General features: G+C 36.7%; 1 protein-coding gene across 1 annotated transcript in view; it reads left to right on the forward strand.

Annotated features, from left to right (window-relative positions):
- The first annotated feature begins 2141 nt into the window (after positions 1-2141).
- Positions 2142-26278, forward strand: part of LOC139127741 (vacuole membrane protein 1-like) — a 74606-nt gene continuing 50469 nt past the window's right edge. Inside the window, exons 1-3 of the mRNA XM_070693631.1 lie at positions 2142-2240; positions 4526-4577; positions 18058-18143. Of these exons, the coding sequence (XP_070549732.1) occupies positions 2142-2240; positions 4526-4577; positions 18058-18143 (237 nt within the window). The remainder of the gene's footprint in view (positions 2241-4525; positions 4578-18057; positions 18144-26278) is intronic.

Raw genomic sequence — 26278 nt, forward strand, 5'->3', positions numbered from 1 at the left:
ATCGGCCAGGATTTTAGTTTCTGTAAATAATACTTACCATTTAACACAAATGGTTCTCCCACCCTCCTCCCCATGCTTGACATTGTAGTTCATTTAATTTGGTTGGATGATAAAATTGTAATGGGCTTACTCTTTGTAGGGCAAGCTGGGAATGTTATGTTCTCTCTGTGGGAAGTCTACAGATACAGTAACTTAAGTTGGAGAGAGGGGGTCAGCTGCTTTATAGCAAATAAGGGACCCCCTAGTAAGGGAAAGATTTATCTGTAGGGTTCCTCTTTTGGTAAAGAATCAATAAAGCAAGTTGTATTGAATGGTAAGTATTCTTTACAGAAACTAAAATCCTGGGGGGATTTTTCATATCTTGTGATAAACCGATCACTTCAGATGTCTGAAGTCCTTGTCAATCATTTTCCTACATAGAATGATTATGTCAACGAACAGCCAGACCGCTTGTAACATTAGAGGGCATATATAAGGTACACCATTTGCTTGGCCAGTCAGTAACTGCATCCTAGAAAAGCCAGGCGACTGGGTGTCTGTGTAGCCCCGTATGTATAGTGAAATGAAGTTATCCTGAGATCAGTAGAAAATTCTAGACTTTCCATAGATATGCTAAGGGACTGGTCAGTTTCTTCGGCCTGGGTGGGGGGGTGGATTCATGGGGGGGGGGGGTCACCCTGTTTTTGACTTGATGATAGGGGGTCACCATGTTTTTGAAATGCCCAATAGGTCAGTGTGTTTTTAGGAATTTTGACACGGGCTCATTCTTGCCTAAAATGCATCGTGTCAGCCACAAATTTCATCATTCAGTTGCATTTTTCGGCGCGCCTTTCGGGCGCGTAACTTTAATAATAATCAGACATATTTTTCAGCACGCCCAACTTTAATATATCAGGCATACATATATCAGAGATTTCTGTATGTTTAATATTTTTCAGCATGCTCTTCGAGCGCATTACTTGAATATATCGGACATTTTCAGCACGCCCTTCCTGTGCATGACTTTTAATATACATCAGACATATATATCAGAGATATCAGGATGTTTCATATTTTTCTCCGCGCCCTTCGGGCGCCATACTTTAATAAATCAGAGCTATATGCCAGAGACATCTTGATGTTTGCTAAGTGAAAGTGTACCGTTATGAAATTTGCATTTCATATGAAAAGCATGATACTTTTCTGTTCTCTCTATGAGAATTCAGTATGAGAAAGCAACATGCACAAATATTTCACAATATATATTTGATACAGTGACTTATTTTAGAGAGAGAAAAATGACAAGATATATTTTGTTCTCATTGATGCAACTGTTTTCCTTTGTGTCTCAGGTTTTCAGTAGAATGATGCTTTGTTATGACCAAAAAACAGTTAAAAGGCAGTTTTTGTCATTATTAGCTGTGCTTTTATGGTTTTAATGTTACAAGAAAAGGTCATCTCAGACACTGCACACACCAGATTTGGCTAAAATAGCTCTCTATGGCTGCTCAGGAGATTTAATCGGATGGCTGGCAAGTCTTACCACCCATCAAAATTTTCAATTTACTGCTTTTTCCTCTGATATTAATGATTGACATCCATTTCTGTTCAGGACATCTGGTTAAGCATAGAAAGTGTGAAATACATTCACAGCTCATTCAAAATGTACTGTATTCAAACTTTAAGATTGACACTTTAAAAATTCCTATCTTACAACTCAACTGACATGTCAACAATTTCATTAAAACACAGAATGACTGATATATATATATATATATATATATATATATATATATATATATATATATATATATATATATATATATATATATATTATATATATATATATATATATATATATATATAAATGTATGTCCACCTTTTGTTTTACAGTTGTCACGTGCAGGGTGCACCCTGTTTTCGAAATTTGGAATAGGGCGGTCACCCTGTTTTCAAAATTTGGAATAGGGGGGTCAGCCACTTTTTGACATCGGCAACAAAAATAATCCATCCCCCCCCAGGCCGAAGAAACTGACCAGTCCCTAATATCTTCAGCTGTAATAAACATGACCTTCAGAATGTTCTAGACTATTCTAAACTAATTAAACTGGTCATGGGAATGGGGAGGGAAGAATGACCTGCATAACACAGTCTAGAACTTTATGTTTGTTTTATTTGTAGAATCATTTGTCCAGATGAAGAAGGTACATATGAGTATGTGGACAATAATGAGTAAAGTCAGAATAGAAGCATTTATGTGGGTAAGTCAACACCTCAGGTCAATCCTTCATCACTGTTACCTATTTCACATAATGCCATGCTCAGTCCAACTAGCCAATAGAATGAATTTTTATCTATAGTATTAAGAAAATGTATTGTTTAACTTCATACAGCAATGATTTCAGTTTAATAGGATCCAAGTTGTAATATAAAAATGGCAAAAGAAGCATTAGCGGTTGTAATTGTTCAATGTCAAAGATGAAATTTAAAATCTTAAAGTCAGGGCTCAAAATTAATGTAGATGAGCTTCAAAATGCAGAAATGACAAAAGCTTTTATCTGCCAAAACTAAAAGCCTAGACCTTCAATATTTTACAACCAGATATGAACTGAAAATGCTCATGCGTTTCAGTATATATTGCAGTTTTAAGTAAAGTTAAGCTTTTGCCACATGTTTGCCTAATGAAAGTGATCAACATCATGAACAATATTCACCACAAATTAATAAGGCCATTAAATGTACAAATATGTAATTGGCTGAAATAAAGATGATAAATTTCTTTGACTTTTGTCCTTTGGATTTTGAGCAGGGAAGAAACATTAAGTGCAGCTCAAATCAAGTGAAAACACCTTCAGTAATGTCAATAAAAACACTGTAGTTTATCAATTCATTGAGAGGACACTCGTTAATATTTCTCAGAATAGTCTAGATATCTGTCACCTTCATATGTAGCAAGTGTACAGTAATTTTGACCAACATTACTTACGGTATTACAAAAAGGTCATTAAATATGCAAATAAGCTGTTGACTGACACAGCTATTCGCTTCACAGAAGAGTAAGATACCTGTGAAATCAATATATATACAGGGCTCGAAATTAACTTTTTCCCTGGTAGTCCTATTGGGCTACCATATTTTGAAGTTGATAGCCCAGTGACAAGGTTCGTAGCCCAAGCATGAATGAATAGGTTTTTGTAAGGGATATTTTTATTTATATCTAGACAGTGAAAGATTTTTTTTCATGATTCTATCCAGGAAATAATTTTCTAGTCATTTGACATCAATACCTGCAGATCATAGCCTTAGGAGAACGGTGACACCTCAAAGTTTGACGACCTTATATTCACACATACACAGAGCTTATATACAAATTTTGATGTTCGCCATGGCAAAGGCTTTCACTCAGCACGTGTAAACGTAAGATGGCTAAAATAGATTAACTATGAATTTCAGGATGACAACTTGGTACAGTCATGTTCCTAATACTTTCGTGGCAATTTTGGCAATATTTCTCCACCATATTACGCTATCATGGGATGACCTTGTACACTTCGGAAAGTGTAATTTGTGGATGGCCCGACAGCTTTTTCTTTGCAGTTTGAATAATTTTGAGTTTAATTGTGATTGATACATTGTGATTAAATAACTATGAAAATGAATTTTCATTGGCCATCATTTCCCAAGCCTGTCATCCAAGTACATCAGTTCAGATAATATTCTATTAAAAGTTTGTCGCAACAAATATGATTGCACTGTCGCCTTTTAATTTGCATGACAAATCATAAAATCATAGTCTGGCCTTTCTGTGTCCAGCGTGGTTGACTGTACCGGTATGAGCATCGGTCATCTCACAACGATCAACATCATGTCGCCCACTAAGTAATTTCATGTTCCAGGTTTTGGTAGTCCATGTGGGCTGCCATTTCATGGATTTGGTAGCCAAAGGGAAAAGTTGGTAGTCTGTGGACACGGGACTACCGCTAATTTTGAGCCCTGATATAGCACTTCCTCAAGTTTGGTAAAATAGATTTGGAGTCAAATTACTAATGACACTAACAGTATCATCATAAATGTTATGAGATTGTCGTCAGTGAAAAGTTTCAAATTTCTTTGATATATGTCGACACTCATCTGTCTCCATGCATCTCCATCAATCCGTGCGTGCGTGCGTCCGTCTGTGTGTGCGTCCGTCCGTCTGTCCATTCACACAGATGTCTCAGAGATTCCTGGAGTGATTTCATTCAAACTTGGTACAAGGATTACTTCATATGTCATACATATGCAAGTCGATTTGTTTTGTGCTACAATATGTCATGTGCTTAGCCATAACTCAGGCACGTTTCAACCGATTCTATTCAACGTTGGTACAAGGACATTGACCTATGTCATGCATATCCACATTGATTTGTTTTGTGATACAATCCATATGGCAGCATGGTGGCCATTTGTTGTCCGGTAGGGTAGAGAATTTTTGTCCCTCATCAATTTGTGGAATTCACTAGGAACAGTTTGTTGATCTCAAAAAATTATCTTGTCATTTTTGTAGGGTGCTGGCACTGCCATAGGAGAACTACCTCCGTATTTTATGGCTAAGGCAGGTAAGATTCCGGTTTCTTTATTCTGTGAGGTGTTTGCATTTGGTCAGCAAGCTATAGAAAAATACAAATAATGATGTCTTATTAGTGGGGAGTTATAGGTTTGGTCATGTCCATGCATCCCTCTGTGCATGCATCCGGCCGTCTATGGTGCGTCCGTCCGTTCCTCCATTCACGTAGAGTTACCTGGAGTGATTTCATTCAAACTTTATACAAGCATTATTCACTATGTCATACATATGCACGTAAATTTGTTTTGTGATCAGATCAAATATGGCCATGTGACAGCATTTTGTTTAAAAAGTGGGGACTATTGTTTGTACCGTCATTCAGTGTAGTCCATACAAAATACATGTAGATGTTGCTTTTTGGTCCCCACGTACACCGTCCAGGGGACTTATAGGTTTGGTCATGTCCATGCGTCCGTGCGTGCGTCAGTCCGTCCGTGCGTCAGTCCGTCAGTGCGTCCGTCCATTCACGCAGATATCTCAGACATGCACTGGTCAATTTCTTTCAAACTTTGCACAAGGATAGTACCCTACCCCATACAGATGCACGTCGATTTGTTTCACAATGCGATCAAATTTGGCCGTGTTAGAGGACTTTTTAGTTTACACCTCCATAGACTCCCATGTATAAGTCAATCTCCATAGACTCCCATGTATAGGCCATGAAAACTAAAAATTTAGTATCTCATCGTATTCATATTGCAAAAAGGATGCAGTGACACAGTTTTTAGTCCCCACGGATGAAGTCCAGGGGGCTTATAGATTGGGTCATGTCTGTCCGTTCGTCCATCCGTTCGTCCATCAGTTCACGCAGATATCTCAGATATTTTGACATGTCATGTGACCTCGGTGACCTTTGACCTCAAATATACATATTTGTCCATAACTCAGTAACCACAAGTGCTACACCCTTCATATACCGTATGGTATGATGGGACACCTTATGACGCCACATATTGTACCTCATTAATTATGTGCATATCTAATTTTGAGCGAGCCAATAGAGCTAGAGGTCTGATTTTTGGTATATAGGGATAACTTAGCAATACAATTTTTGACAAAATGTCACGTGACCTTGGTGACCTTTGACCTGAAATATACATATTTGTACATTACTCAGTAACCACAAGTGCTACACTTTTCATGTATGGTATGATGGAACATCTTATGACGCCACATATTGTACCTCATTAATTATGCACATATCTAATTTTGAGCGAGCCAATAGAGCTAGAGGTCTGATTTTTGGTATATAGGGATAACTTAGCAATACAATGTTTTTGACAAAATGTCACGTGACCTCAATGACCTTTGACCTGAAATATACATATTTGTCCATAACTCAGTAACCACAAGTGGTACACCCTTCATATTTGGTATGATGGGAGACCTTATGACGCCACATACTGTACCTCATGAATTATGCACATGTCTAATTCTGAGGAAGCCAATAGAGCTGAATGTCTGATTTTTGGTATATAGGGATAACTATAGGATAGAAGTTTTCTGACAAATATCATGTGACCTTGATGACCTTTTACCTAAAATATACGTTTATGTCAATAAATAAGTAACCACAATGCTATGTCCTTTATATTAAGTAAGATTTGAGACCTTATGGCAACACACGCTTTACCTCATTAATTATGCACACATCTAATTCTGGGCAAGCGAATAGAGCTGGAGGTCTGATTTTTGGCATATATGGATTAATTAGCACTAAATTTTTTTTTCCAAAATGTCACGTGACCTCAATGACCTGTGACCTTGATTATATATATATGCATAACTCAGTAACCACAAGTTCTATACCCTCCAATTTTGATAGGATATTAGACCTTAAGATGTCACATCTTGTACCTCATTTATTATGCGCATATGTATTTCATGGCTGGCTAATACAGCTAGAGGTCTGATCTTTTTTCCCGATTTAGAACCATAACTTAGACATTCCTCGTGTGTTCAAATTGGGAACAACGACATAGACCTATGTGCCCATAGATCTCAACATATATACACTCCAGTGATACTTCTTAATGACCACATTTCCCTGCCCCATCAAGAATAATACTCCTATTACAAGTGGGGACTATGTCATTGTCAATGACTTGTTGCTTGTACAATGTCTCACTTTGCAAATTCCCAGTTTACTAACAAATTTTGAAATTTACTTAAACTTTTGTGACTAATTTGTTAATTTACTAAGAATTTTCAGAAGCCAGAGGAAACAGGCATACCAGTGCAATGGGCAACCAGAAAGTCCATGGAAATCAAGCAGGTTGTTCTTACATGAACATCGCTGTTTGGTGTGTTGATTTGTGACACACTATGCTGACATGTTTCAACACCCAAAGAAACATTTGCAACTTTACAGTCAATGCAATATATTGATCAAAATATTTTAATTTGTATCGGAATATCACAAAACAATGTTGTGATCATCACGGTCCAGCTGTTATGAGTAAGCATGTGTACTTGGCTGGGCCGATCAAGTTTGGCAAATATCAATTCACTGTCATGGACAAGCTGAAGTGACATCTTAATAAATATGTCCATTCAATATCCCAAAAAAAAGGCAAGGCTATCAATGAAGAAAGTTTGTTTGGAATTATATTTTCTTTGTAAACTTACAGTTCTTTGATGCAATGTGGTCGTCTGGTAATCCATCATCACGGCAGATGTAGTGCATGCAATACACAGTCCACACTGTCCAGTCATGCATGCATGTTCTCCTGTTATAATTCAATTCGGTCAGAATTTTGTAGCAAGGAACATACAAAATATTGCAGATCAATCAATTTGGATGATATTGTTGATCTACACAAATTCCAAGTTTGGTGGACATGTGAAAATTATGTTTTTTGCCTTCATGTACGAGATGTCACGTTTACCAAGCTAGACGCTCACTGCTTAAAAACAGTAGATTTTATTACAGTTTCACATTTTAACCCTTTCTTTGCATCTTTCTCAGCAACATTTCCAAAACCTCTCTCCTTGCATCCCTGCAGCTAAATGCACTGAGGAGAAACAGTGTCATCATTGACGCTATTTTAGTATGTAGCTGTACCATTTTTAATTTCTTATTTACTAAAGAAAAACAAAAATAAATGTTGTTTTGTTACCATAAATTGTGTGTTCTTATGTTTTGTATGTATATTGGATGAAGTTTGTAAACTCGAATAATCAAATTCTGTATTTTGTAAAATGATTATAATCTTACTTTCCACTGTGATTTGAAAGAAGCTTGTATTTGGTTCATGAAATGATTAAAAAATTTGTTTTGGAATCATCAGTTGTAGACTAAAGAATCTAATATACATTTCGACATAATTGAGCAATAGGAAGTGATAAATTCTTTAGAATGTCGTCAGAAAGAGAAGCAAATATGTGAAAATCATTGTAAATTTAGAATACTTGTGGCCATTTTGAATATTTAATGAGGTCATGTGGCCAGTATTTGCATATTTATGGGGTAATTTTTATACTACAATTCCAAAACATATTATGTTATTGTCAACAAAGGTTGATAAATTCAAATGTCAGATGTTATAAAATAGGATACCTTGACCTGACCCCTATTCAAGGGCCCTGTATGTAATTCTTCGATTATCAGTTCGTTACCACTCTTAATTTGGAGGTTCGTTCGCGCAATCACAGATTGTACGACCTCGTGAACTTTGATACGCGCATGCCTATTCAATGCCGATTACGTCACACAGATTACAGCGGGAATCAACTATTGAACTGTACTCACTCGGAATGGACGGTGACCGGGCAAGTGGTAATAATGCCGGGACCGATCACTTAGCGAAGATATACAGGTTGTTTAAACACCAATTTCAAGTTTAGCTTTGCCGTACATTTTCCTCTGTGTTCATAACTGAGCACCCATTCATTGGTGAATTCCCGGGGGATAATTCATTGGTATTATTACGATGTGGTTTAACTACAGAACTCTTTTTCATGCCCTGGCCGAGACTAGATACTGGCCGAGAACAGGCGGGCCGCGGAGGGAGTGTATAGGGACAGTGGAAAGTACGAAGTCAATGTCAGCCCCTACCCACGTACTACCCTAGTGTGGGGTATTTGGAAATAATCTTATGAAGTTTGTCAAATGCATCAACCCCGGGAAAGACAACTTTGAAACATTCAGTCAATAAACATAGCTCTTTATCAAAAATCTGCACTTCCAAAGTCTTTGAACCATCCACAGTTCGGCGTTCATCAATTTCGCTGGCTTGACCAGGCTAAACGAATACAATTTGGAAGGGTAACCGATTTTCAAAATGTCCCCCAACGTCCCCCGTCAACGTAGCTCAATGAAACTGCCATCCTTTGTTCATCTATATTTATCGATTGAATAACTCGAATGACATTGCTCACAAACACATAAGTACGCGAAAATGGGACTTTTTTGAACTGCAGGTGCTTGACCTGTCACTGCCGATACTGAAAACATTGAGGTGACGATCGCACTACGTCAAACAGAAAGCTCGAAAAGTTGGCAAATTACTATTTACCATGCTCTCTTGCTGCCATGATGTTGTAGTGAGGTTAGTCACGAGGTTAACCATGACCGATTTTTTCCTAACTTGGCCTTGCATAGCGTTAAAACAAAGGACGAAATTAGCCGATGTCAAAATCAAAACACAAAGACTTCGAAGTCAGTGACGTAATCGAGTTGAGATCTGGGCAAGCGCAGTTGTTCGAAAACGACCCTCCAAATTAAGAGTGGCAACGAACTGATTATGAGTGAGGACAAGAAAATCTGTGTAAGATTTATCAAATCTGTGTAAAGTTAAACATAATATATAAACTTTACATCGAAGATCATGAGACTGTAAAATGTGATTTCGCATTGGTATATGATACAATATTGATTATCTTTACTGGAAAATTGGAAAACATTTAAAAGAAAATCATAAATTTCTAATGTTGGCGGCCATTTTGAATAATTAATTAGGTCACATGACAAGCATTCGCATATTTTGGGGGGCAAGTGTTCCATTCATTCAAAATATATATACTTATTATGGGAGATATTTCATAATTTGAGATGCTGGATGTAATGTAACACTATGCTTCAACAGACCTGACCCTTACACGAGCCTTTATTTATATTACAATAAACAGGTCAGAACGATACAAAATATCAGTGTTTCTTCACAATTTTTGTCACAATTTTATATCAGTCTATGCTCCTGCGACAAAGAGCAATGGTTTTGTGATGAAATATGATGGATTAATGAGGAATTCTGTGAAAATAAAGAAATAAGTTGAATAATACAATTTTAATATATTGGCGTCCATTTTCAATATGTAATGAGGTTACATGACCAGAATTTGAATATTGTAAGGACAAAAATTTTATGGTGATTCCAAAAATATATGGGTATGGGGGACAGCCTTTGATAAGTTCTTAAGTCAAACGTCATGCTACATGGTACTTCTAATTGTCAACTCACCCCAGGGCCTTGGGGTGAAAAGGGTTAAGTAGTATCATTTTAATTGATTGCCAATTTGCATATTTGATGAACTTTCATAATCAGTGTGATGTGTCAAGAAATGCTGCATCAAATTTGATGAAACTTGGTACAGATGTTGCTCTTCCAGTAGTGATGTGGCATGCAAAGATATATAGTAGTAGTATCATGTCGATTAACTGCTGATTTGCATATTTAATGAATTTGTAATTAGGCTTATATGGCGAGAAATGGTCCATCAAGTTTCATAAAACTTGGTACTGATGTTGAGCTCACATTGCTTTAACATTGAATAAAGACATTATGCAGTGTCATGTTAATTAATTTTTAATTTACATATTTAATAACTGTACTGATTAGAGTGATATATCCAGAAACACTTCATCAAATTTGATGAAACATGGTATAGATGTTGATCTCACAGTGCTGTAACACATTTCATTGACACTTAGCGGTATCATTTATGAAATGTGGTACATGTGATAATCTGTTAGTGTTATGTTTGGGAATGTTCTGTTGATTAATTACTAATTGACTTATTTAATGAACGTTTGTAATTAGGGTGTCATCCCACATTGGTTTTACATTTTCACCACCATGGAACTGATCTTTAATCACAAACCCAATTGATGAACAGAACTCTATCCTCTCCAAGGAATTGTAATCAAAGTACCCATTAAGAAGTGGGGACTGTCATTAACGATGACTTGTTTGTACTGTAGTAACATGTATCTTATTACTTGTCAGTCACTAAAGCTGGCAGCATGTGGGTGCAAGAGCAGGATTACAAACTACCTTTTACATTGTTTTCACAAATATGACTGACACTTCACCTATCAGCAGGTACATGAAAGCATATTATTTGTGAAGGCAACCTTTTAACTCCTAGTTATGATTCCATTGCTTCATATAAAGGGATATGATCAATACAGTCATCTAGAAACGGCACTAGAATTAATATTCTTTCACAATTCACTGTTTACCAAGTACGGAAGTCAGGTCAGCAGTCAAAATTCAAAGTTAATCAAAACTTTTCTGATGGAGACAAAAAAAACTGTTGTCTTGAGTAACATTATTGCTGATGTGTTTTATTCATTTTCTGATTCCAACTCCAAATTTGAAGGATTTACAGAATCTGACATTGAGGACAATATATTGTTAGTAAGGTTAGTTCGACATTGCTGCAATGACGAAGCCAAGTTATACTGAGAGTATATTTCAGTTGACTTTATTAGGGAAGGTAGCTCTTGAAGGAGTAGTAGTTCTTGAAGGAGTAGTGTAAGCAAGAACAAGTCGATCAACTGGATGCATGATATGACTGAAGGTGATGACTTAGAATGTGTCCCCTGTAGTGATCATCAAAACAAATGGTTCAACGTATCTTATCTTAAAATGTTTCTGTTGCTCTGCTTCTGTTGATTTGCGCAAGGTTCTGTGTGTTGTTGACTCTGTTATGAGTGTTTCCACATTGTGCACTTGAAGTTTCCATTCCTAGAGAAGGGGCATGGTAGTTGGACCCGCTTCTTAAACCATCTACAGCTGTTCACCAATGAAAGTGCAAAAACAGTACAGAACTTTCCAAACAAAAATATACAACACTCAGGTAGCTTGTCTGTTTTGTGCCATACTACCGCTTACTCTAATGCAACAAAGAGATGTAACCTTTGCCTGACAGAGAAAGTGTTTATCATCAATGCTGAGAAGTCTAACCTGCTAAACAAACAATCAGAGTTAATCACAAAATGTTGGCATGAAAACAGATACCTCCTATCCAACTATTTTGAAACCAGATTTTGAAACTAGATTTTGATACATGGAAATACCAGGGCCGACAAAAATGGAAAAGGCAAATGATTGCTTGGAAGAAATTGGCTGTAATAACTTAATTTTTTTGCTCTCGTGTTTACACACGTGAGCATATGTCGCAGCGATGTCTGTCTGTCTGTGTGTCCGTGTGTCTGTCTGTCTGTCTGTCTGTCTGTCTGTCTGTCTGTCTGTTGGTCCGATATCTCAAAAACGGCTTATCAGATCAGAATCAAATCTGGTACATAGATTCAGTTAGCAAATGGCAAGAACTGATTAGTTTTTGGTGGGTGTGGCTTGCATACTTTTTGCTCATTTGCATAATTAATGATTTTAGAAAAAATGGATATTCATTAAAAACGACTACACACAATTTGATGAGATTTGCTACAAATGTTGATCACACCAAGATATATCAGTAGTGGGACCCATTAAGGGGTGACATGAAAGATAGTTGCTAATTTGCATATTTAATGAATTTTCCTAATTAGGGATATATGTCTGATTCGACTCGATCAAAATCGACCAAACTTGGTATGTATATTAAAGGTACTATGATTTAACATTATTGAAAGTCATTAAGCATTTTAACTGCAGCCAATTCCTAATTTACATATTTAATGAACTTTGCTAATTAGAGATATATATTTAAATTGACTGGACCAAAGTTGATGAAACTTGCTACATGTATTGAAGCTACTATGATACAACATTTTTGAAAGTCATTAAACATTTTTACTTCAGCCAATTCCCAATTTGCATATTTAATAAACTTTCCAAATTAGGGATATATATCTGAATTAACTTGATTGTAGTTGTTGAAACTTGCTATATACATCAAAGATACTGTGATATAATATTATTGAAAATCAAAAAACATTTTTACTTCAGCCAATTCCTAATTTGCATATTAAATGAATTTTCATAATTAGGGATATTTTTCTGAATTGACTTGATCAAAATTGATGAAACTTGCTATGTACATTAAAGACACTATAATACAATATTATTGAAAGTCATTAAGCATTTTCTCTTCAGCCAATTCCTAATTTGCATATTAAATGAACTTTCCTAATTAGAGATATATATCTGAATCAACTTGACCAAAGTTGACAAAACTTGCTACATATATTGCAGATACCATGATACAACATTGTTGAAAATCATTAAGCATTTTTACTTAAGCCAATGCCTAATTTACATATTTAATGACCTTTGCTTATTAGGGATATATACTGGATTTACTCGATCAAAGTTGGCAAAACATGCTATGTACATTGATGATTATACCAGGTTAAAACAATATCAAAAGTTATTTCACATTTCACATTTTATAATTTGCAAATCTAATGAGCTTTCACAGCTCGGCATATTTGGCTTGAAGGACTTGGCCAACGGTAATTACACTTGCTATATAAAGTGGTGATACAATGACAGCAGTAAAAGAACTTTGATATTTTTATTTCAGCTAATTACATATTTGTATACTTCATGACCTGATCGGCGGTGATTATTGTTCATTACGTTGATCATAATATTTTCAATGAAGTTGCAAACATGTGGCAAAGGTTAAAATTTACACATAACTGCAATATATAATGAAACACGTGAGCATTTTCAGTTCATATCTGGTTAATTCACTTATTTATATGTTGTCTGGTGATAAATAATCTTTGTAGCAGACATGTACAGTTTTTATTAGCTACTATAGACTATAGTCTATAGAAGCTATTGGGATGGGTATCCGTCCGGCGTCCGTCGTCAGTCTGTATGTATGTATGTATGTATGTATGTATGTATGTATGTCGTTTGTGAGGCGTCCGTCCACTCAAATATCTTGAGAACCGCAGTACTTACTGATTTGATATTTGTTGTGTAGATGAAAAATAGGAACTTCTTTTTTTAATTTTTTGATATTGTTGAAAATAGGCAAATTAATGCCAAAAAAGGCGTTTTGGGTAAAAAATCTTCTTATTTTTTTATTTTTTTATTTTTATTTTATTTGATACACAGATCAACGGGCAAACCCACTAACAGATCTGCGAAACAAAAAAGTCACACAAACACAAGACAAATATACAAGACAACCATAAAAGTAGCACGATACATTAAATTGAAAAAAAAACATACACGTATCAAAAAGGAGAACTGTTAAAATGACTGGATAAAATAGTTTTAAAACTACACAGCGTAGAAAAAATATCTATATTACATTTAAAAGAGATATCATTAAAAACAGACATGCATCTGGGCACTGTCGAGAATTTTCTGCAATTAACAGAACACAAGTCTGGTTTAAAAAGAGGTTTCCTGTGTAAATTTCTACTGGGGGCATAAAAGCAGATTTGATTTAGAATATCTGGAGCATCATAATGTGAATGAATTATTTTGTACAAAAAGCACATGTCAAGGGTTAGTCTTCTATTGTGTAACTTAGGAATGTTCAGAATTCTGCAATAAAATGGGTAGCTAGATTTACTGCAGTGAACATTGAGTTTGCGACAAATGTATTTCACAAATTCAGGGTTTTACATCACTTTTTACTTTTGAGAGTCCCTGGGACCCCTGGTGTTTAAAATGTGAGTCCTACATCAAAATATGGGGGTCCCAATTTATTTCACAAGAATATTTATTGTTTATCCATGCCATGGTCTTCACTGTGTTCAATTAGTATTAAAACACGGCAAATGGGTTGCACATTTCTTAAAATAACTCTTACATGAAAATTCTAGTTCATACTGAGGGCCCTCATTGATCAATTCAAAGAACACTATTCATGATTGAAATTATCTCATAACTTTAATTACAAGTTCACAACGTTGTGAAATTTGAACAAGTATTCAAATTTGGCAAATTGACAAGAAGGTAAGTAATTCCATATTCTGAAATGGCATTCACCTAGCAAGTCAAGTAGGTTTGAGTTCACACTCTGCCAGCAACTCCTTCGGAAAATAACCTAGCAGTGTTCATGAAGTCAAAATCATCTATGATGGGCCAACCAGTTTGATGAACATTTGTCTGTTCCTAGTCCGTATATTTTGTCTACGGCCGCGTCACAGATTTCTTTCCTAATCAAAAATTCAATCAAGGCGTTTTCGATCCCTGCAGCAGTGGCATCTGTAATTTGCTGGTTACGAGGAAAGAAACATTCGCCTCGCCATTCTGAATATATCGAACATATAGCAAGTTTCTTATGAACGGTAATGTCACAAGTCTCATCCAACATTATACCGATGAAGTCACTTGCATGTATACTATCAATCAGGGACTTCTCAATTACACGTTGAATACACTCTTCAAACTCCATAACTATCTGAGGACGTTTGTAATATTCAATGTCTAAGCCGTTCAGATTCTGTAGATGCATGATGTCAGTGAATACATCGCATGGAAGGTCACGTTTAGCGATCAGGTAAACAGTACGTAATTGTGCAGCGTATGCCTCGAGTTCGTTACTCTTACCCTGCAACTGCCGGTCCTCTGCAGATTTGCAAGCAGTAGTAAATTGCGACCTCAAGCTTAGGATTTTAACACTTGTGAGATGACTTTTTGATTCCTGATGACGAGTGAGAGTTGAATGTTGAAAATTGGAACAACCTTCATGAACGGGCATGTGACATTTGCTTTCAAACATACATCGCATTCCATGACGTTTCGCTCTTCAGAGTATCGAAGCCATTTAAACCTATCGAGCCAACTTCTGTTGAATATTCGTAATTTTGCTGACTTGGCCGGGGGGCTGATGTATCAGTATCGCATCTGCTGTTTCGGCCTCGACCAACCTGCATCGTGCTGGTTGCTGCGGCCGCCGAAAAAACTTTCGCAGATCGGCCTGTTTTGGGTGTTTGACACGACCCGCCATGATGCATAAACATGTGTTAATCGACGCAAACAAGAAATCGACCAATTAAGAATGAGTTTACATTTTGAAAGTCACTTTTTACGGTAATAAAATTTGTTTCCGCGGGTACCATTGGTCATCAAACAGTGGAGGCCAATGCACTACGGAGCATTCCATTAAAGTATGGGGTCGGTAAGGTTTACTGGGATGTGTTTTACGTGTCCAGCAGCTTCGCGAGATATACACCATGTACACTAGCAACAGATATTTCTGCGTCCGAAGGGACGCGTAGTTTAGTTTTTGAGGGGTCCTGCGTCCGGTTTTATGCGTAAAGGACGCAGAAATGCGCGTCATGTAAAACCCTGCAAATTAATTTGTGCTCTCTCGATTTTTCTGACCGGCCCTGCTGGTTGGGTGACCACACAACAGAGCCATACTCTAGAATAGATCTTACATAAACAAAAACAGAGAAATAATTGCTGAAATGTCATTGAATGGCTGGCAGAGACGCTTAATAAAACCAAGAGATTTGAAGGCTCTAGAAACAATGTTATTAAATCTTCTTCATAACCGCTGGTCAGACAGCTTTGTTATTTGGTATACAGGTCCCTAGGGATAACCCAACTTAGATTTGTTCAAATTGTGGTGAAATATGCAAAGGTGTATTTTTAAGGAATTTTTTTTATTTTTGGTCAAAATTTGACTTACATTGTATGTAATTCTTGTACTGTATAAACCCTATCAATTCACCCAGAAAAAAATAATTAATATGATTTTAAATAATTGAATTAATTGGGAAATCATCAAAGCCAAATAATTTTAGTGTAGAATTATCAGAAAGTTCAACTTTTTTTGACAGTTCAAAGTGAAATGCCTACCATCTTGGAGGATTAAAACATGTAAACGCAACTTTCCTGAATCCCAACTTTGATATATTCTGAACCGTCATTTATTGTGCCCTGTATGTTATCTAAAAGAAATTGCTCATAATAGTTTGTCATGATAGGGTGGTCAAATAAATAGAGATAGAGAAAGTTCTAATTTCCATTTATGGTTGACTTGGTAAGGATAAAATAAAATTACTTTTTGAGGAAAAAATAGAGTGGTCAATTAAAAGAGTGGTCAAAGTGATAGGGTTTTTATGGTAAAGCTGGGCTGTAAGATTCCTCATGTGCTATTTATAGCAATTATGCAATCTGTGTAAACAGTGCAATGAAAGTGTTACATGATTCCTCATAATGCTTTTGATGACCTTGAACTTCTTCAGTTTCAAACATTTGTCTCTTCAGTGTGCTTTCTCTGAGTACGTACAGTCTCAACTTATTCAACAGAACTTACTTACAATGTTAATTTGAAAGTTAAAATGTGCTTTGTTGATAGGATGGAGAATACTGATAAAGATAACCAGCTTAAGATTCTTTATACCCTGACAGATACATATATGCTGCTTTTTAAGACGTAAATCTTGATTAAGCAAGTCTTGTTTACTTTAATCAGAATGTAATTAACTCTCGTTTATTAGCTACTATAGACTAATATAGTCTATAAAGCTATTGCGATGGGTATCCGTCCGGCGTGCACCGTCAGTCTGTATGTATGTATGTATATATGTGCATGTATGTATGTATGTATGTATGTAATAACTATGTATGTCCGTTTGTTAGGCCTTCGTCCACTCAAATATCTTGACAACTGCAGTACTTACTGATTTGATATTTGCTATGTCGATAAAATATATGATTTTGAGAAACTATTTTATTAATTTTTGATATTGTTGAAAATATGCAAATTAGCACCCAAAAAAGCGTTTTTGGTAAAAAATCTTCTTCTTCATAACCACTGGTCAGACAGCTTTGTTATTTGGTATACAGGTCCCTAGGGATAACCCAACTTGTGATGAAATATGCAAAGGTGTATTTTTACGGAATTTTTTTTTCCATTTTTGGTGAGGCCATCCTGAAATGAGCTATCAAAGATATCCACCTTCTTCATCAATACATGTGTCACAACAGGTTATTCTCTACATAACGCAGCAGAGCTCTGTCAACTGTTGAGTCGCTTGTTTTTTCAAAACCGCTGGTCAGACAGCTTTAATATTTGGTTTACAAGTCCCTAGGATGACCTTAGTGAGATAATTTCATACAGTCATGTATCCATGTCTATAGTAGCTTCAGGGACTTTGGCCCTATGTTTAAACTGTCGTCCGTGGCAGATGATATTCTTTCATTTGACCTTCACTAATTATTGTCTATCTTAAAATTATTGTATATTTCAAAGCATCTCAATTATAGTATTTTTCAAAACATTATTTTGGAATATCTGTTTTTATTTTGTGCCTTGTTTTGTAGCAAGATTATCAGGGATTGAACCAGATGATGAAGAATATGAAGAATTTGAAGAAATTTTGGAACATCTTAATGATCAAGATCAACAGGTATTTGTCTCAAAAAGTCATTTGAATATTATCCCTTTGTATAATTACAGTGCATACATTTTTACATGTACATGCAATTTGTGAACTCCAGAATACATCTGCCAAATAGTGAAAATTGATGTTTTGAAAAGTACAAGACACTACCTAGAAATATAAAAATATTGACAGAAGATTGTAACATTCCATCAAATAAAATTTGGAAGTCTCCGAAATTTTGGGTACAATAATTGCCTTTGGTTAAATAATCTAGTTATACACACATTTATACTCATGTGTTCTAAAACGTAAGCTAATGCCGCGAGTACCTTCGGTACTATGTCAAGGGTGTCTTGATGTAGATCTGGTACGAATCACTCCTCCATCTGCCCAGTGTTTTTATGAGCCAGTCAGGCAAGCCGGCTTCGGCAGCGGTCGTGGCTGCGCCACTGCGGAAGCTATGCATCACATACAGTTTAGCATCTGTAGTTCCTGCCTAGGTAACAGTTCCCGTAGGCTTTGGTTCAGTCTTTGTCGTGTGAGCCATGTGCCATCTGCAAATTGGAACGTAGGTTCCCCTTGCATACGTAGCCGCGGTTCCTGGTATGCTTCCCATATGCGCGGACCGCACACAGAGAGGTCCCAGTTGGAGCGATACGGATGGTGTGCCCATGAGCGTATGGGCAGTCTTTGATGACTTTATCCTGATTTCAATCACATCCGTTAGCACTATGTCCTGGGCGAGCAATGTGGCGTTTACGTTGAATTCCGTAGGTGTTCGCGAGGTGAACTCACTTACCCTCAGAAGCCGTAGAATGCCAGTGTGAAGCTTGCCCATACCATGAGCTTGTCATTGCTGCACATGTCGTTACGCTGATGCAGCCATTCCTTGAGGCGACGGAGCAGGTCAATGGTGATTGATAGTCGTGGCCGTCGCACTTCTCCGATGCTTCTCCTGATCCCTTACAGTGTCCATTGCAGAAGAGCGTGTGTTGTTATGTCGTCAGCATACCAGCATTCAACGTGGTTATGCATCACCCCGGCTAGGTACACTTTGATGGTTTGGTATGCTAGTCCTCGGTTTGCCAGATACGTAACGAAGAGTATGGCTGTCCTGACTGTGACAGGTAAGGCGACAGGTAGTCCGTGTGATAAGCAGAAATCCATGTAGCAATTTTGTCCTACCTGGTATGTTCATCACGTGTTCTCTGCCACACTGTTATGGATATGGACGGTTGCTAGTTCCGTCAGTTGTTGTGTAGCAGGCGGGATGGACATAGTCTTGTTGGTACAGGCATGGGGCCGGCATCTGCTTCGGGCACCAATGCTCTGAATCTCTCCATCTGTAAACGAGAAAGTGCATCAGCAACTGAGTTATCAATTCCACTGATGTGGGCAATCATGACATGGAATTTTCTTTGGCTGCCTCATAAAAGACGCTCCTTACTAGTTTCATGATATCCGGCATCTCGTCGTGCCTTTTATGATTGTCACAATGAAATAGCATTCGGCGGCCATGCCAGCGATGCCCCCACATTGAACAGGCGACTAGTATTGGGTACATCTCCTTCCATTCGATTGAGGCTTGGAGAGAGCCAGGCCATGCAACGGTGAACCAGTGACCTGTGCGGTAGCCACCAGAGCCTACAGCGCCCGAGGCTTCGGTGTAGAGGTAATCACCCAATAACCCTTGGGGCTCCTTTTATGCAAGAATAAAAATTTGAACTTCCTGCTCCGACTTCCCGTGACGTAGGTCACTGGACTCCCTAACTCAGTTATAATCTTGCACGACTGCCTCTGACAGCTCCGTACGGCTCCGGCAAGTTTTTGCTCACGTGTCACACACATGAGCATATGGTTTAGCGATGTCTGTGTGTGTGTCTGTATACCGGATATCTCAAGAACTGCTGAAGGGATGTCAACCAAATTTTGTACACAGCTTCAGGATCTAAATGGCAAGAACCGTAAAGGTTTTGGTGGGCGTGCCTTGGATATTAATGAAGTTATCAGAGTTTTAATTTTTCTGTTACATGATTGTCTATGAGAGAGCTTTCGTTAATGCCGCGTATGACAAGCGAAAATGATCGATTGACGAGATATTTGGAGTAGAGAATTGGAATGTACTTCAATCTAAAGATCTCACTGAGGGGAACAAAATAAGCCTTGAATGATCAAGATTGGACGAGTAGTTCCGGAGATACAGATTTTTAAAGTGATAAATTTTCGTATTTTTTTCTGCCGTTCATGAAAAGTTTTTAATTTTAATGAAGTTTTGATGTCAATATATCAGAAATAATACATAAATAGCTTTGATGAAAGCTTAAAACCTGTTGCAATATTCCTTTTGAAACCAATTGTGGCCATTCACTCTGAAAAAACTTATTCAACTACAAATTATATGCGTTCAAATTGAATATTATCTAATTTCACAGACCATAAAAACAGTGCGTTCACAGAAAAACTAAGTCCACCCAATTAAATATGCAAAAATTAAATATCTCGATTATTCTTCCACATAGAGACATAGAATTTTCAATTTGTATGTTTTCAAACATGCTGAATTCAATGAAATCATTCAAAATGATGTCTGACCATATCCTATGTAGTTTTCCTGATCAGCCTTTCAGGTATGCTAATTTATGCAAATTATTACATTTCAAAAAGATTTATTCATTGTAAGTTTTGTAATTAGCAATATGTCAGCTAAATGGGTAACTACAATCATTGGTGCCAGACATATACACTCATCCAAACTGTTTACGCAGTACGCGATAGCGTACACACTGGCCTCACTCAAGTCAAAATGTCGGTAGCTGCAATAATTGTTGCCCACGGGCCTTTGTTCACCGTGTAGGCTATTCAGCCTTGCCATGCCAGTGGCTGAATAGCCAACACGGCAAAACAAAGACACATGGACTGCAATTATTGCAGCGATGTCGACACCCAACACGGCAAACAAAGGCCGTGGGTTAAATTTTTTGCAGTGGAAATGTTGATAGTGGTACTCACGCTACCTCCCGATCGCGCTCAACGTACTTGTCGATCAATTTCCATCAAAAACCGCTCAACAAAATTTCATGAAACCTTCGAATCTTACTTAATATACACTAAATTTTATCAGATAGCCGCTCATCCAAAATTTTGCAGTCTTGAGGTCGAGATTTTCGATCAAAGTTCTTCTTTCAATTTCAAACGATGACAACATGTGAACATCGCAACATTGGGGCTCTGACGCATTAGAGAATTATCTGACGTTTCCAACAAGGGGTCATACATTGAAATCGGCCCATACGTTTCAGTGGAATGTTCCATTTAATATAGGTGTGGCAAAATCACCCTTTTCTGGCGATCCGTGCAAGAGAACGAAACCCAATTTTCAAGTTTTTTAGCTCCACTGTCAGCGACGCGGAGCTTATCAAATAGGTTGATTTTCCGTCGTCGTTCGTCCATCGTCCGTCAACAATTGCCTTCTCCTCTGAAACTGCAAGTCCAATTGCTTTGAAATTTTATATGCAGTTCACTTGGGGTGACCTCACTTAAGTTTGTTCAAATCGTGGTGAAATTTGCATATTTGTATTTTTGGGGCATTTTTTGTGTTTTTGGTAAAAAAATCTTCTTCTCTGAAACCGCTTGTTTGATTGCTTTTAAATTTGATATGCAGTTTACTTAGGGTGACTTCAGTCAGATTTGTTCAAATCGTGGTGAAATTTGCATATTTGTATTTTAAGGCAATTTTTGTCATTTTTGGTAAAAAAATCTTTAAAAATCTTCTTCTTCAAAACTACAAGTCAGATAGCTTTGATATTTGGTACATATATCCCTAGGGATGATCTATTTCAGATTTGTTCAAATTGTGCAGAAATATGCAAATTTGCATTTTTAAGACAATTTTTGCCATTTTTGGTCAAAAAATGTTTTTTTCAAAAAGTACTGGTCTGATAGTTTTGAAATTTGGTATACAGGTTTCTATAGATGAACTTAGTAATATATATTGAATTTCTGATGAAATCTGTAATTTTGTATTTTTGGGGCAATTTTTGCCATTTTTGGTCAAAAAATGTGTATTTCCAAAACTGCTCATCTGATAGCTTTGAAATTTGGTATACAGGTTCCTACAGATGAACTTAATGATATTTATTGAAATTATGATGAAATCTGCAATTTTGTAATTTTGGGTTAATTTTTTCCATTTTTGGTCAAAAAATGTGTATTTTCAAAACTACATATCTGATAGCTTTGCAATTTGGTAAACAGGTTCCTACAGATCACCTTAATGATATTTATTGAAATTATGATGAAATCTGTAATTTTGTAATTTTGGGGCAATTTTTGCCATTTTTGGTCAAAAAGTACTGTTCTGATAGCTTTGAAATTTGGTATACAGGTTTCTACAGATGAGCTAAGTAATATATATTGAATTTCTGATGAAATCTGTAATTTTGTATTTTTGGGGCAATGTTGCCATTTTTGGTCAGAAAATTTCATTCTCAAAAAACCACTCATCGGATAGCTTTGGTTGACATGTTCTTAGGGATGGTCCGATGTGATATATTCAAAGTATGATGAAATCTTCAATTGTGTATTTTTAGTTCCAGAGACCAGCTCTGGAACTGTTAGTTTTTTCTCACTTTCCTTCTTTCTTTCTTTCTTTCTTTCTTTCTTTCTTTCTTTCTTTCTTTCTTTCTTTCTTTCTTTCTCTCTATTTCCGGTATTACTATCATAGAACATGCTATACACAAATTTTACCGTAATTACCCAGAATGCATTGCGACACGCTTATGCCGTCATCGCTCAGCTCGGACGGGTTTTACGGGCATTTCTTGTGTGCTTATTTATTTATTTTTTATTCTGCATTGCTCGACTATCATATTGCGTTCAGCTATTAATAATTCTAGCTTTCTTTCGCTTTGTTTTTTGTTGCTTTTTGATTTTATTTTTCTCTAAATACTCGCCGTACGTGGCTATACTGTTTCGCCCGAATGTAACAATGGCGGCGCATAAGATGGCTTCGCTCGCATAGAGAGAGAAAATTAGGCTTTCCCTAAGTTTACATGCGCGGCTAGGTACATCGTGTACCTAGGCGAGGTGGGTGTGCTCGAAAACGAAGGTCAATGCAAAATTTGGATTCAAAATCGGCTGTTTTGGCGGAGAAACTGCCCGCCGTATTTCTGAGGAGCCACCAGCGGTTTTTCCTGCGAGGCCAATAACACACAGCCCTGTCACCGCACCGGCGCCGGCATGCGTTGGCTGCACGTTAAAGCAGCTCAACTTTCCAAGATCAAACGGTCAGTATCTCGTGAAAACAGCGACATAGCAATAAAAATTGTTTTAGTCTGTGCTTTTAATCAAATGAAAATGCATGTGGCCTCGGTTTTCAATTTCAACGGCCTAGGTCCGATGTTTCCTCTCGTCTGATCATCGTCGTAAACTACGCGCCTCTTTACGGCAACAACTCAGCGCTACCCGTCAAGCGATTGATCTTTGCGTAGGTCAGCGAAGCGAAAATTATTGCTCTGGCTCACGAGAATGTCGTCTGATATACATTTCCGTGCGTTGTCGCCCCCGTATGTATCTGTTGCGTTTTTACCGTACATGTAGGCATTTGTAATCTGTGGACTGCCTTGCTTTTAGTTGTATATGGTGTTTACTGCTAGCAGCCCTAACTATGTACGTGCTTGAATATTAAAATCCAAAGCACTCTTTCATTCTGCACCTATCTTTGTCACACATTCTCTTGTTTCTTCCGCTGCTCTGGTCTCTGGAACTTCACTTTTGCTTGCAAATGCTTTCTAGTTGCAGCTTATTTTAGCTACTTTTTTCTGGCCACTGCATTTAGCTATCAGAGATTGCCACCTTCTTCATCAACATGTGTCAAAAATAGTTATTCTCTACATAAACACAGCGGAGCTATATCGGCCGCTACGTCGCTTGTATAACTTTTTATTAGTTTTATTTTTTCGATTTTATTTACTTTACAAATGAAAGAAGAAGTTTATGACAATCAAAATGAAGTATCATGAGTGAAAAAAACATCATTTATTTAGGAGAAATATGCCTTTAAAGATAGGACTTTTTACGTGAACTTCACTCGGCAGAACAATTTTTCGGGTGTTTGACATGGCTAATCATAGTTTTATGCGGGACAAGTGAAAACCCGAAAGTGTTTTGTGATAGTGAATCAAGCAAACTCGTACTCGGGCTTTATCCTATACTATAAACCTGAACACCAAAAACTGTGTGTTAAGGTCAGTTCTGAGTAGTTTCTAAGTCTGTGTGTTCAGAATTTACCGTGAATTTTGCCATATGTACGTACTTCGTTCAACAGCCCTATACTCTGTATTGGCAACGCTACGATCAGCTGTTTTCAAACCCTGGTAGATTTACGATCATTTTTCATCTGTTGATGTCGCACAAAATTTACAAAATGATATTTAACAACAGAAATGAATACTCTTTCAATGATTTATGGGAATAAAGTCAGCATGCCATGGTAATAAATGTATGTAAACAACCTTTATTTTTAAACAGCATGGGGAAATGACAGACAGTGGTATAGGTAGTGCAGGAATCGGGAATTGAAAAACAAGTTGAAAGAGAGAGCAAATGAAGAGAGAATGAAAAATCTAAGGAAAGAACCAAGAGCAAAGAAAAAAGTCATAACCCTGACTCTAGATTTTAATGCCAAAGGAAAATTGAGTACAACAAGATGACAGCTTTTTAGGGGGTTTAATATTCTTGTGTAAAAAGGATAGCTCCAGGGAATTATGATGTGAGTTGATTAGTTGAAGAATGACTTATTTTATTCATAATCCTATGATTTTTGGTTTTTTGAATATTAGAATTTCTCAAACGTAACATTTAAGAAGTTATACAGATCTAAAAGATATTTTTCTTTTTTGTTATTACTCAAGTTTAAGTGTCCAAAATTTCGTACAGCTAGCATAAAAACTCTGAGAGTTATAGCTGTTTGAAAAGAGGAACAATGGCTATTTTTACTGACTTTCCGTCCAATGTTTTTTGGCTCTCCATGATTGTCAGCGTATCTAAAATACAAAATTTAAGTAATTTTACAAATCTTAAATGCATGTATTCTTTTGCATTATCTCTCAATATTAACTGCTCAAAATTAGACAGAGCTAGCTTAAAAACTCTGAAAGTTACAGTAGTTTGAAAATGGCAAAAAATAGTTTTTTGACTGGTATTATACATGGTACCATCCAATTTCCAACACTGTCTCACAAACTTTTTGCATTTCCAAGTCTCTGTGTAAAGAAAACAAAAGCTCCTTATACTTACTCTTGCAATATATTGCACAAAAAGTATTTTAAAGCAGTTTACTTAGAGAATTAATGTTATTATACAACAATACTTTTTCATAGGGATACCCACAAAATGACTCTTAGCCATATGTTGTAATTTTTTGACCATTTGTCAAAAAAATCGAGCATATTTTAATTCTAAAAAAAATCATAACTCTAGAAGTAAACAAGATAGAACCATTATTCAAACAGTTTTTTAAATTCTGAGACAAGATCTTCAAGAAAAAATACAATTCAAGTAAGTTTAACCAAGAACAAAAAATGGCCTGGCATCCCTAATATAGGTTGCAACTCTATCACAAAAGACAACAGTTACTGTTGAAACATGCCCAAATCAAGAAGAATGGCAACTGCTGTCTTACTTCAGCTAGAGACAGTGCACATTTCTAGATTTGTCTGAAACTTGTGAAAGTGTACATTTCTAGATTTGCCTGAAACTTGTGAAGTGCACATTTCTAGATTGTCTGAAACTTGTGAAAGCTCTTTTGAACCTGAGATGTGATCGAAGGATGACGATAAAGGTGTTATTAAATGAAGTATTATTTGTGTTTGTACAATCATTCAGTGTAGTCCGTACAAAATAGATGTTGCTTTTTGGTTGTACATTGCCTCACTTTGCAAATTCCAAGTTTACTAACAAATTTTGAAAATTAAAACTTTTTAGACTGAATTTGTAAATTTACTTAGCATTTTCAGAAGCCAGAGGAAACACAGGCATACCAGTGTGCGACTAGAAAGTCCATGGAAATCAAGCAGGTTGTTCTTACATAAACATTGTTGTGTTGATGGTTGATTTGTGACACATTGTGCTAACATGTTTCACACCCAAAGAACTTTTGC

This window comes from Ptychodera flava, unplaced genomic scaffold (assembly GCF_041260155.1).
Source record: "Ptychodera flava strain L36383 unplaced genomic scaffold, AS_Pfla_20210202 Scaffold_35__1_contigs__length_1935909_pilon, whole genome shotgun sequence".
NCBI lineage: Eukaryota > Metazoa > Hemichordata > Enteropneusta > Ptychoderidae > Ptychodera > Ptychodera flava.